General features: G+C 46.3%; 1 protein-coding gene and 1 long non-coding RNA gene across 5 annotated transcripts in view; one reads left to right on the top strand and one right to left on the bottom strand.

Moving 5' to 3' along the window:
- The window catches only part of efna5b (ephrin-A5b), a 213,748-nt gene extending 210,799 nt beyond the window's left edge, over positions 1 to 2,949 (bottom strand). The window contains exons 1-2 of one of the 4 annotated variants that reach the window (XM_055633236.1): positions 2,813 to 2,949; positions 1,418 to 1,538 (exon numbers count right to left, since the gene is read on the bottom strand). In XM_055633236.1, the coding sequence (XP_055489211.1) occupies positions 1,418 to 1,536 (119 nt within the window). In that variant the 5' untranslated portion in view covers positions 1,537 to 1,538; positions 2,813 to 2,949. Of the gene's footprint in view, positions 1 to 1,417; positions 2,424 to 2,812 lie in introns of those variants that run through there. The other 3 variants (XM_055633237.1, XM_055633238.1, XM_055633235.1) reach the window with 3 other exon arrangements.
- On the top strand, positions 2,878 to 13,326 carry LOC129695852 (uncharacterized). The gene is made up of 3 exons (XR_008723237.1): positions 2,878 to 3,015; positions 4,890 to 4,940; positions 13,298 to 13,326. It is a non-coding gene; the product is annotated as an uncharacterized LOC129695852 (long non-coding RNA).
- The last annotated feature ends 748 nt before the right edge of the window (positions 13,327 to 14,074 follow it).

Below are 14,074 nucleotides of genomic sequence, written 5' to 3'. Positions count from 1 at the left end.
GGTGACGACAAATGGTGGCAGGGCTGGGAAGGAACTGTTTAAAATTACTTGCGGCACAGCAGAGGTCTGAGTGACCCCTGAAATAGGAATGCCTCAATTCAACCCTCTTGCTGCGAGTTATCAGAAACTTACTTTCACCTTAATCCACTAATACTTCACCAATGTTTTGATTACATAATGACCTATCTTTTCTGGGTTGTTTTTACAAATGAAAACTTTCGGTCTCTAATCAATTCGCGAAGAGGTGTGTGTACATGGATGGGGTGGGGTGTACACAAGATGCAGCCGAGTGTTGGGAGTCTAAATGTTGCGATATTTTTTTACGCTAAAAGAGTATTATCTATGTTTGATCGCGTTAATAAGTAAGACGAGCATCCGTGCTATAATTGTCACATATAGAATGGACTATATCCAGGCAAAGGGCACTTAGAAAAAAATATATGGGAATCGTTCCGGTTGTAAGAAAATGTGATGGCACAGATCAGACAGTAACACGTGAAGAGGTTTCACTGGCAGGCAGTGTGTGTATCCGGTGCTGGCAACCTGGGCCCAACCTCAAACTGACGGCTGAAGTTTCACTCAAACTTTAGCGCCTCTCTCTCGCCGCTCACAAGAACAAGAGGCGCCGCCTGCACAACTCAAGCATTCACATTTGCACGCTTGCATTAATCGGTTCAAGATGACACCGCTCTCGCTCCGAATTTAATTTCCCCCCACCGCGGCACATCTTTATAAAGAAATGCACGTTAAAAAAAAAAACACACCCTACTGGCGGTCAACTTTGCCATCCAGGCACCTCCTTTATATATGGTATCAATTGGGGAGTTGCCTGGCGGGGAAGCTGGCGGCGGGCGGGTAGATTCATTTGCAGCGCTTGATCATAAGAGTCTCGGACGCCGTTTTAAGTGCAGGCGGGGAAGGCGGCGACTTGTTGGAATGGAAGCACTCGAGTTGGGAACTCCACTGACGGCAGCTTTGGACTGGACGCGGGCAGAGCAGTCAAACCACCCCACGTCTGATCCGCAACTTTTACACAGAGCCCAGGCTCTCATTGTCATTCAACGCACTAACTCCAGTCCATGTGCCTGTCACCACAGCGATAAGAAGCACCTGAATACGCTCTCCCGCCTGCCTCGGGAATTACACGGAAAGGGACCAGTCACACTAGTTTTAACACCACGATTTATCAAGCCCCACCAGCCCCCCCCTTTCCCTCCCTACATAGCATGTATTTGTGTTCACTGGATAGCACCATCCCCACAGGGTTTATCAGAAGGTAACACAAATTTATGGAACCAGTCGTTTCCCAATTCCCGGCAGTGATTTCTACATTAAATACCAAGAGAGGCAACTGCGGTACAGCCGGGCCGCGTTCACTCACTCACTCCGCCCCCCACGGCCCATTCCAGCGCCTTACCTTGGGTTGGTGCTGTTCCAGTAGACGGCGTACCGGTCGGCCACCACTTTGCCGGACTCCTGAGACCAAACACACATCCAGAGCAGCAGGAATACGACAAGTATCTCCGTGTTGATCATGACTGCGGAGAGGATGAGAAGAACCCGCCCTTTAAGTCTCTCTGTCTCTCTCTACTCTTCCAAAGTTACACAGCTTCAGATGCCCACACTCAAACCAAATGTCTTCAGATAAATCAAAGTCCAGAATCGGGGAGACAAAGTCCAAAACTGTAGCAGGAAATGGGAATGAAATACCTGCAACTGTGCAAACCACTTCAAAGCAACAGAGACCTGATGGAGATATTAATTCATTGGAACACGATGTTTGAGGCAGTCGTCTGTGAAATCAAATAAAACAACGACGAATTCCCGGAATCACTGTCAGCAGGGCATGAGATTGGCGCAAAGTTCTGTAAAACGAGGTTAAGTCCGCAATCTGTATGCAACTGGGGCAACAATCAGCAAAAAAAAAAGTCGGTGCAGAGCCTGAAGTAACGGCGTGGTGAGAGCTGGTGGCGGTGAGGTGTGTGAGAGAGATCGATGTTTTAAATTATATGTATTCAGTTACTGGGAGTAGAACAAGACCGGCTGGAGATTCCCGAGGCGACAGCATCCAGTCAATCAGTCACAGCATCTTTCCTCCCTCCCCAATACCCCTTCCCTCCCTCCCCCACTGAAGATATGGCTTGAAGAGCTGGAACCAAGAGTCGCCGCTGCAGCTTTGCACTCGCGGCGCAATCTCTCTGCAAATACAGTCCACACAGAGCAACCGAAGCGAGCACACGTCCTGCCTGCCTGCCTGCCTGCCCCTCCCGGACAGGGGTGAGGTAGATGGGTTGGGCAGTTTGCTGGGTGCCCCTCCCCTGCCGTGCTGAGATGAAGGAGCGGCCAGGATCCGAAGAGAAATCCGAGTTGGGCGGAGAGACGAGCCTGCAGGACGAGTGTGTGTGTGTGTGTGTGTGTGTGTGTGTGTGAGCCGCCGCTTCATTGACAGTCTGGCGGCTCCAGCTTGTTTTGGGGGGCCGGCAGGGGAGGCGGAGCAGCCGGAGGGAGGGAGCGGCTTGGGGTGGGTGGGTGGGCGGGGGCTGCATCCGAGGAGCGGGTAGGGGAGGGGATGGATGGTAAGGGGTGGAGCACCAACTCCTGCCCCCACCGCCCCTCCCTCTCTGCTACTGATAGGACAGCCCGGACGCCACCCCCAGCCCGTCTCCGCCAATATGTGCACTTGCACTTGTCCAAGCCCGGCCAAGTCACAGCGCTGGCGGCAGCGGCGACACCGGGCTGGGTGGACAAGGTGCACACAGGCGGTTGTCACCTCGCATATCCTCAGCACCCCCCTTGCATTGCCTTCGCTTACCTTTCCAGCATGTCCTGCACAGGCCGCTTCAGTGCGTCGGCAGCAATTGTGGCCCATCTGATCTTCGCCAGGACCATCTGCCTTGGCAAGGATCGCGCCTTGACTTCATGATGAGAAACTCACCTGTTTAATAAACAAGCAAGATAAAGAATGTGCGGCTTGTCGGGTTAAATCGGCTGCTTTACGAAGTGCGCTGTGAAAATGTAAGGCTCGGTCGTATCAAGAGTTGATGTTATTTGTCCCACATCATTAGTTATAAATCCTTTCACAACACAGTCAAAGAGCAGCAGCGAGGCATTTTTGCAAATTATTCTCAGTTGTCACAACAGCTGCCGTCAAGTCACCCAGTTTTGCTCCAACACACGCAGTCTATCGGATTTAACGAGGATGAGTGTTGTTTGCCCGTTTCTTTGCACGTTGTGCCTGCCCTCTCCGCTCCCTTGTTTATTCGGGAATGTGAATCTGTCTACCCAACTCAGTCAGCCCCCGTGATTGAATTTACAAATCGGAACCGCTGGTTAGACGGCTCCAACACTCCTCCTGGCGGCGTCGCCTCGTACTGCCCCACACACACACTCAACCTATAGCGAGAACACCTTTCCACAGATCGTTAATTCATCAAAGACACTTCAACTGTGAATATTCAACGAAATAAAGCCAATTTAAATTTCCACCGTATCGAATAAAATCGATAGGGCATGTTTAGAAGGATGTGGGCGATATGCAGACAGATGGGACGCGTGTACATGGAGCATGTTGGTCGACATGGGCAAGTTGGGCTGAAGGGTCTGTTTCCATGCTGTTTGAATTTATGACTAAATAGAACAGTACAGCACAAGAACAGGCCCATCGGCTCACCATGTCCTTGCCAAACACAAATTGTTGGGGTACCTTACCGGGTCAGGGAGCATTTCTGGAGGACATCAGACGAAAGAAGGGTCCCGACCCAAAACGTCGCCTATCCATATACTCAAGATATGCTGCCGAGTTACTCCAACACTTTTTTTTGTAAACTGGCATCTACAGTTCCTTGTATCTCATTGTTGAACACAATGCTAAATTAAACTAATCTCCTCCGCCTGCATGTGACCCATAGCCCTCAATTCCCTGCATGTCCACGTATCTATCTAAAAGCCTCATAAGTACCACTATTGTAGCTCCCTCCACCACGATCGTGGCAACACGCCCCAGGCCCCCATATGTAAAAAAATGTGCCTTGCACATCTCCTTTAAGTTTTTCCCCTCTCACCTTAACTGTCACCAGACTGATTCCTGGGATACCAGGACTGTCTTATGAAGAAAGACTGGATAGACTTGGTTTATACTCTAGAATTTAGGAGATTGAGAGGGGATCTTATAGAAACTTACAAAATTCTTAAGAGGTTGGATAGGCTAGATGCAGGAAGATTGCTCCCGATGTTGGGGAAGTCCAGGACAAGGGGTCACAGCTTAAGGATAAGGGGGAAATCCTTTAAAACCGAGATGATAAGAACTTTTTTTCACACAGAGAGTGGTGAATCTCTGGAACTCTCTGCCGCAGAGGGTAGTCGAGGCCAGTTCATTGGCTATATTTAAGAGGGAGTTAGATGTGGCCCTTGTGGCTAAGGGGATCAGAGGGTATGGAGAGAAGGCAGGTACGGGATACTGAGTTGGATGATCAGCCATGATCATATTGAATGGCGGTGCAGGCTCGAAGGGCCGAATGGCCTACTCCTGCACCTAATTTATATGTTTCTATGTTTCCCCACCCTAGGGAAAAGCTTCTGACTGTCCACCTTATCTATGCCTCACATAATTCTATATACTTCTATCAGCCTCCGACATTCAAGAGAAAACAATCTGAATTTGTCCAACCTCTCCTTAAAGGTAATACACTCTAATTCACACAGCCATCTGGTAAACCTCCTCTCCAAAAACTCCATATCATTCTTGTAATGGTGTGACAAAAATACTCCACGTGTGGCCCAACCAAAATCTGCAACATTACTTCCTGACTCTTATACTCAATGCCCCAATCAGAAAGGCAAGTATATCATACACCTTCGTCATCAAACTCTCTACTTGTTTTGTCTTTCAGGGAGCTGTGGACTTGAACCCAAGATCCCTTTGAACATCAATGCTGCTACAGGTCTTGCCATTAACTGTATACTTTCCCCATACATTTGATCTAAATTGCAATGCCTTACATATGCCCGGATTAAACCCCATCTCACATTTCTCCGCCCATTTCTGTAGCTGATCTAAATCCTGTTCTATGCTTCGACAACTTCCTCACTGTCCACAACTACACCAATTTTGGTAATGTATGCAAACCTACTAACCAACCCATCCGCAGTACATTTAGTTCCAAGTAGTTTATACTGTATATATAAAACAAACAGATGAGAATCTCTACAGAATTCCACTGGTCACAGACCTCCAGCCAGAAGAACACATTTCCATCACAACCTTCTGCCTTATATGAGTAAGCCGGACCTGAATCCAAACAGCCAAGTCACCTTGGATCCCATGCATCTTAATCTTCTGGATCAGCATACCATAGAGGACTTTATCAAATGCATAACTAAAATCCATGTAGACAACAACTGCTGCCCGACCCTCATTGCTCATGTTCATCACACCCTCAAACAAAGCAATCTCAAACACATGACCTGCCAAAGACAAAGCCATGCCCACTGTCCCTTAGTAGCATATTCTCTTCCAAATCTGAATAAATCTTATCCTGAAAAATCCTCTCCGATTGTATCCCGACCACGAACGCGAGGCTTAACAACAAAATAATTTCCTGGATTTAGTCCCGATTTAGTATTTTCCCCCAAACCCCACACATATCCATAGTCAAAGCTATCTTAAAACTTATGGAGTTATGATGACTGTTCCTAAAATATTCTCCCACTGAAACCAGCATGGTTCACTTCCCAATTCAAGGTCTCATAGAGCCCACTCAGATTCAGATTCAATTTTAATTGCCATTGTCAGTGTACAGTACAGAGACAACGAAATGCATTTAGCATCTCCCTTGAAGAGCGACATAGCAAACGATTTGAATAAAAAAAAATAAGTATCCGGGGGGGGGTTGGTGATTGGCAGTCACCGAGGTACGTTGTCGAGTAGAGTGACAGCCGCCGGAAAGAAGCTGTTCCTCGACCTGCTGGTTCAGCAACGGAGAGACCTGTAGCGCCTCCCGGATGGTAGGAGGGTAAACAGTCCATGGTTGGGGTGAGAGCAGTCCTTGGCGATGCTGAGCGCCCTCCGCAGACAGCGCTTGCTTTGGACAGACTCAATGGAGGGGAGCGTGGAACCGGTGATGCGTTGGGCAATTTTCACCACCCTCTGCAATGCCTTCCGGTCGGAGACAGAGCAGTTGCCATACCATACTGTGATGCAGTTGGTAAGGATGCTCTCGATGGTGCAGCGGTAGAAGTTCACCAGGATCTGAGGAGACAGATGGACCTTCTTCAGTCTCCTCAGGAAGAAGAGACGCTGATGAGCCTTCTTGATCAGAGTAGAGGTATTGTGGGTCCAAGAGAGGTCATCGGAGATGACTCCCAGGAACCTGAAGCTAGAAACACGTTCCACCTCCGTCCCGTTAATGTGGATGGGGGTGTGCGTGCCGCCTCTGGACTTCCTGAAGTCTACAATGAGCTCCTTGGTCTTCTTGGAGTTAAGGGCCAGGTTGTTGTCAGCGCACCATGCTGCTAAGTGCTGGACCTCCTCCCTGTAGGCCAGCTCATCGTTGTTGCTGATGAGGCCAATCACCGTTGTATCATCTGCATACTTGATGATGGTGTTAGTACCATGTACAGGTGTGCAGTCATAGGTGAAGAGGGAGTAGAGGAGGGGGCTCAGCACACAGCCCTGAGGAACGCCGGTGTTCAGGGTGAGGGTTGAAGAGGTGTGCTTGTCTAACCTCACAGACTGGGGTCGGTTGGTTAGAAAGTCCAGTATCCAGTTGCAGAGGGAGGGGTCGATGCCCAGGTTACCGAGTTTGGTGATCAGTTTTGATGGAATAATGGTGTTGAATGCTGAGTTGTAATCGATGAACAGCATTCTTACATAAGTGTCTCTGTTGTCGAGGTGGGAGAGGGCGGAGTGAAGTGCCGTTGAGATGGCATCCTCCGTACTCCTGTTCTTGCGGTAGGCAAACTGATAGGGATCCAGTGTGGGGGGTAGGCAGCTTTTGAGGTGTGCCATGACCAGCCTCTCGAAGCACTTGGTGATGATGGGGGTAAGTGCAACTGGGCGGAAGTCGTTGAGGCTTGCCGCAGTAGAGTGTTTTGGCACCGGCACGATGGAGGTGGCTTTAAGGCAAGTGGGGACAACTGCTTGGGCAAGTGACAGGTTGAAGATGTCAGTCCAGACGTCTGTCAGCTGCGCAGCACAGGCACTGAGCACGCGCCCGGGGATGCCGTCAGGGCCAGCAGCTTTACGTGCATTAGTCCTACTCAGTGCCACGTACACGTCGTAGGGGGTGAGTGTGAGGGGTTGGTGATCGGCAGGTAGCACAGCCTTGATGGCTGTCTCTAGATTGTCCCTGTCGAAGCGGCCATAGAAGTGATTAAGCTCCTCAAGGAAGGAGGCGTCGCTGGATGTGGGAGTGATGTTGGAGGGTCTGTAGTCCGTGATGGCCTGGATGCCTTGCCACATGCGTCGGGGGTCGGAGTTGTTGTTGAAGTGCTCCTCAATCCTGAGCTTATGGCAGTGCTTGGCCTTCCTGATGCCCCTCTTCAGGTTAGCCCTGGATGAACTGTAGGCTCGAGCATCGCCTGACCTGAAAGCGGTGTCCCGTGCTTTCAGCAGTAGCCTGACCTCGCTGTTCATCCATGGCTTCTGATTCGGGTATATGGTCACCTGTTTGAGGGAGGTGACACTATTGATGGTGGAGTTTATAAAGTCCAGAACAGAGGATGTGTAGGAATCAATGTCCGTGTGAGAGTCAACTCCTCTAGTTGATTGCATGGTCTCAGTAACATACATTCACACATGCCAGAGCGATTCTTCTATTCGATGTGTCATGATGTGCCAGATGCACCTGAAAGATGCTTGTTGATAAGGAATAGTCTTTGTATGTAGGTTTTACTCTCACAATCTTGGTGTGCTCTATGCAGCAGATTCATGAGGGTTCTCAAACAAGTTCAGCCCTGCCCATATAACTGCGCACATACACAATTAACCTTGTAATGCAGAATCCTTGAGCATATCCCTATGGTGCATGCTGCCATTCTCAGGACTGAGGGACTGAAAGTAAATTTGTGATAATACATTGTCATATCAAATGCTTACTGCCAGCTCCCCAATTTTTGTGTTCCTGTTTTGATGGACTAAAAGTGATGAAAGGGCAAAATATATTGTTTTTGGTGTGAAGAATTAGCTGAGACAATCAGTGGTTGCTGTAAACGTTATGTATCATGTGAGGTTGAGATTTAAATGTAAAGAAACAATATCAGATTGTCAATAGAACACAAAGTGCTGAAGTAACTCAGCAGGTCAGGCAGCATCTCTAGGGAACATGGATAGGTGGTGTGTAGGAAGGAACTGCAGATGCTGGTTTAAACCGAAGATAGACGCAAAAAGCTGAACTAACTCAGCAGGACAGGCAGCATCTCTGGAGAGAAAGAATGGGTGACGTTTCGGGTCGAGAACCTCCTTCAGATTCAGAGTCTGCCTCTTCTCTATAATTTCTCTTTAACATACTTAATTTTTCTTAATCTTACTTTCAGAAACAGCATTTTTTGTTCAATTATGGTTACTTTTAGTTTTCAAAGTTATTGCTGGAGCTTGTGTTTTTGGACCTGATGACATGTAACACATTTAGTGAGAATTATATTCAAGAGACTTACCATGGCATATTTTAACTGTTAGAACTGCCAAACATACATCACGATCAAAAAGGTATGAAAAATAATGAAGAAAGTAAACTCATGGAATTCAAATAGTAATATTTAAGAATAGTTTTTAAAAATCCATTCAGCCTGATGCACTTCATGTATCATGACAGCAGCACAGACATTAAGTGGCACTTTCATTTACTTGGCATGGTACCTCATTTTGAAGATTACAGTCTCTTGATCCACCCCATTTTATACATAATTTACTGACAGTACTTGAAAAAGAGCAGAGAGTTCTCAACATTTCCCGCTTATATCTAAAACAAACTAATGAATCACTCATCTAACTGTTATATGAACAGTGAATGTTACACTCGTCTTTTTAAAATTAAAATTATATGTGAAGAATGTTGGGATAGCCCCAAACACAACAGAACCTTTTCTCTGTACCTCGGTACACGTGACAATAAACTAGTAAAAAATATACAATTATGTGTTAATTCCAATTATTTTGGAAGAGCACCATTTCAAAATTGTGTAACCGAGCATTGCTTTTATGATTTCCAATTAGTTTTGCTGATTGAAACTCAGGAACTTTTTGTATTATAATGAGCAAGGGCCTGTCCCACTTGGCCATCATTCGCGCGCCATTTACGCGACCTGCTAGCATGTGGGTAGTGTGTGGGTAGCGCGGGACGGGCTCATGGAGGGATGTGGAGGAGTGTGGACTTCGTCCTCCACGTAATCTTCGCGCGTCACCGACCTGTCACGTAACTGATGGCCAAAGTGGGACAGGCCCAAGACCCTGGCGCGGCACAACGTCTCACCTCCAACAGCAGCAGTAACAGGCAAACGATCACCGGGCTCGGCCTGGGGCTCATGGCCGTTGTGGATCTGGATCCGCCCCCACTCCTACTCCCAGAGCGGGGCCAAGACGATTGGAGATAGACACAAAATGCAGGAGTAACTCAGCGGGACCAGCAACATCTCCGGAGAGAAGCAATGGGTGACGTTTCGGGTCAAGACCCTTCTTCAGACTGAAGACGAGTCTCGACCCGAAACATCATCCATTCCTTCTCTCCAGAGATGCTGCCGTTCCCGCTGAGTTACTCCTGCATTTTGTTTCTATCTTCAAATGACGTCACGTGCTCCAGACGGCTGTGCGGGCGCAAGATGTCGCACGCGACCGTCGCACGTCAGTCACTACCGGCCAGTCGCGTAAATGATGGCCAAGTGGGACAGGCCCTTAACTGAATCTTGCTGACTGTCCCTAATTAGCCAATTTTCATCCACACGAGAGTAAACGCTATCCCACAGAATCCTCTTCAATAGCTTCCCTACCACTGATGTGAGGCTCACCGGCCTATAATTTCCACGATTAACTCTACTTCCCTTCTTAAACAAAGGAACAATATTGGCTTCTCTCAAACTGCCCTATCATATTCGCATTCCCCACGCTGATCTCACTTGTCCTCCATACCCCTCTTCTTGGTAAATACAGGTACAAAGTAATTGTATTTTTACTTCTTGTACATCCTCCGACTCCAAGCATAAATTCCCACCTCTCCTTGAGTAGTTCTACCATCCTCCTGGTTATCGTCATGTTGTTAATGTACATATAAACTGCCTTCGGATTTTCTTTAATCCGACATGCCCTTCTAATTGCCAACTTGAATTCTTTAAATAGTGTGGAATGTCACACAGCACATGGAACGGGTACCTGTTTATTGAATCAAGAATTCACCAAGTTTTACGGTAGCAACATTAGTCGATGAGCCACATTTCAAACTCCTGTCCTGTATTTGTAAATCATGGAGGGAGTGAAGTAATACCCAGTTAACCTGGAAGTTATCAGCTTGCCATTAAACTTTAATATGCAGTTTCAATTAAACTAACTGCATTTTCTGCTTTTGTGTTCTCATTTCCTACAAAAAAGGGATATTTGTAGGTATGTATTTGGAATTAGAAATCTTATAAATCTAGTATGCACTTATGGTTAATTGCACTGATTCTTAGCAAATTAATTGATCAATAAATGACAATGGATTGCATTTATGGGTAAGAATATTTTTTAATTCTTAAGCGTTATATAGTTGGCACATTACTCTCTTTCAATTGTTTGGATGTCCTTATTCTATTTAATTTACAATGATTCTAATCAGAATTACTGAAATACTGATAGCAGCAGGTATCTATTCAGAAGTATCTGTTATAAAAATGGTTTGTTTTAGTGCACATAACATTAATCATATTGGACCAGACTTCTAGCAGTCCTATCTGTATAAAGTGTTAACGCACAGACAATTTTCACATTTTCCTGATCTGATCAAAGGTTTCAATTTGAACCCAAGTCGCCAAGATAGATTCAGCTTCAGTCTCCCATAATTCTATTATTTGGAATCATTTTTACCAATAACAATAAATACAAAGCAAACATTCTTTTGGCAGCCATCTACTGATCTACAATTATTATTTCACTGTGGCTATTGTCTATCATAAATGTCATTATGGATCATGAGCAAGAAACACATCAACAATTGGCGCCTGCACTGAAGGCCATTGCAACCACAGAAACCAAATAAAACCTGCACAAGAAATGAAAACAGTATATTTTCTAAACAGTAGAATATACCACGCAGTGATGTCAAGGATGTAATCAAATCCCAGAACAGGATGACAGCTATTAACCTTTGGAGCTTCAGTCTTGTGGTTTGTGATGTCATTTGAACCACTTGATTAGATTACTTCCTTGTAATCACTGTATTTAAAAGGCTCTCTAATTGTAAAGTGGGTCCCAGGGCACTCTTCGCATCTGAACTCCTTTATGAGCTTTCTATTTTGTTTGGCATGCAAGAAGATCTGACATAAGTTTGGATATTTTTAAGAAAAATATTTGCAATCTTTGCTTTCAAAAACTTTTCCAAAAGGCAGTCAGTAAAGGCAAAAGGCACCCAGTAAAGATACAGATATAACAGTATATTAACATTGGACATTAAAAAACGCATCTATTTACTATTGTTGCTGTAGGCAAGAAAGAGTACTAACCAAGTCAACATGTTTGGAACCCAAAGATAAAAAGTGATTTTCCTCACCATATTATCATGCACGATGTGTGTTTTGCTAGCAACGTCAACATTATTGGTCATCCCCAATGTCGCATAAGAAATTGTGCTGGGCACGATTTTACAGATAGGATGACAGGTGCCCGTGACGTGCTGCCTGGGGTGGTGCTGGAGGCAGATAGATAATGGCACAAGAGGTTTTTAGATAGGCACATGGATGTGGAGAAAATGGAGGGAGATGGATCATGTGCAGGGAGAGAAGTTTAACTTGGAGGTATGTGCAGCACAGAAATTGTAGACCAAAGGGCCTGTTCCTGGGCTGCATGGTTCTATATTTTATGCAAGAAGTAGTAACAAAAGCCTCCTTGAACCAATACATTCATTTTGGTAAAAGGTGCTCTCTCTCCCTCCATACTGTTTGGAGTAGGTAGTTCCAGTGTCTCCACAAAAACAAAAGAATGGGAATATTTCCAGGTCATGACAGGGAGAATAACCTACAGGTAGTAGTCTTCTCCTGTATCCAGTGCCCTAATCTAGGTGATAGTGGACTCTGGTTTAGAAGATGTTATTTAACCATATAACCATATAACAATGACAGCATGGAAACAGGCCATCTCGGCCCTACAAGTCCGTGCCGAACAACTTTTTCCCCCTTAGTCCCACCTGCCTGCACTCATACCATAACCCTCCATTCCCTTCTCATCCATATGCCTATCCAATTTATTTTTAAATGATACCAACGAACCTGCCGCCACCACTTCCACTGGGAGCTCATTCCACACCGCTACCACTCTCTGCGTAAAGAAGTTCCCCCTCATGTTACCCCTAAACTTCTGTCCCTTAATTCTGAAGTCATGTTCTCTTGTTTGAATCTTCCCTATTCTCAAAGTGAAAAGTTTGTCCACATCAACTCTGTCAATCCCTCTCATCATTTTAAAGACCTCTATCAAGTCCCCCCTTAACCTTCTGTGCTCCAGAGAATAAATACCTAACTTATTCAACCTATCTCTGTAACTTAGTTGTTGAAACCCAGGCAACATTCTAGTACATCTCCTCTGTACTCTCTCTATTTTGTTGACATACTTCCTATAATTGGGCGACCAAAATTATACACCATACTCCAGATTTGGTCTCACCAATGCCTTGTACAATTTTAACATTACATCCCAGCTTCTATACTCAATGCTCTGATTTATAAAGGCTAGCATACCAAAAGCTTTCTTTACCACCCTATCTATATGAGATTCCACCTTCAAGGAACTATGCACGGTTATTCCCAGATCCCTCTGTTCAACTGTATTCTTCAATTCCCTACCATTTACCATGTACGTCCTATTTTGATTTGTCTTGCCAAGGTGTAGCACCTCACATTTATCAGCATTAAACTCCATCTGCCATCTTTCAGCCCATTTTTCCAAATGGCCTAAATCACTCTGTAGACTGTTGATCAAGCCGTTGGTGTAACATTACGGACATCCACATTATAAAAGGAATGGAGGTGAAATGTTGCAGTCTGAGTGTAGAAATAAATAAAAAATTACAGAACCATTGCTTTTGGAAATTTTATTAATCTACTTTTGCATTGAATCATTTAGGGAGCAGTGGACCAAATGCGGACCCGTTGGGCCCAGTCCCCCAAGGCAATATTCCACCACTGACCCATAGCCCCCAACTGGGCTGAGGGGTTCCCGTTGTGACGCTGGAGATCCCCGTTGTGACGCGAGTCATGGCAATCCTCCCCCAACTGCGCCTCGCCATCTCTCTTCCTACCCCTATCCTCCTCCATTCCCTCTCATCCCCAACACCCTCCCCCTCCTCTTCACCATCCCTCTGCTTTCCTCTCTCCTCCTCCCCTCCCCTACTCCCTCCCTCACCTCTCCATCCCTCTCCTTTCCTCTACCCTCAGTCACTCCCGACACAATGTTCCATCACTGACGCTTATCCCCCAACTGCGCAGGCGCTGCTGACGGGGTCTTGTTGTGACGCCAGAGATCCCCTTTGTGACACGAGTCACAGCAACCCTCCCCAACTGAACAGACGCGGCCGGCAAGTGGAAGTGCGACTGCAATGTTTTTAAAGTTCAAAATGGCAATAACTTGTAAAATATAAGATCATGTGAACGCATCTCACTTTCCCTCTTCAGTCCCCTATTCCCTTCCTCCATTATCCTCGCTCTACCTACCCTCCACCAACCCTCCTCTGCTTCCTCCCCTCACCACCCTCCCCGCCTCACTCTTCCCTCCCCTCCTCCATTACCCCACCATCCCTCTTCCTACCCCTATCCTCCTCCGATGACCCTCATCCCCAGCACTCCCTCTTCTTTCCACTATCCTCCCCTCTCCCACTCACCTCCACCTTCCCTCTCTTTGCGT

Source organism: Leucoraja erinacea, chromosome 3 (genome assembly GCF_028641065.1).
Source record: "Leucoraja erinacea ecotype New England chromosome 3, Leri_hhj_1, whole genome shotgun sequence".
NCBI classification, from domain to species: Eukaryota; Metazoa; Chordata; class Chondrichthyes; order Rajiformes; family Rajidae; genus Leucoraja; species Leucoraja erinaceus.
The sequence above is the reverse complement of the archived record's forward strand: the minus strand, read 5'-3'. Positions and strand labels throughout refer to the sequence as shown.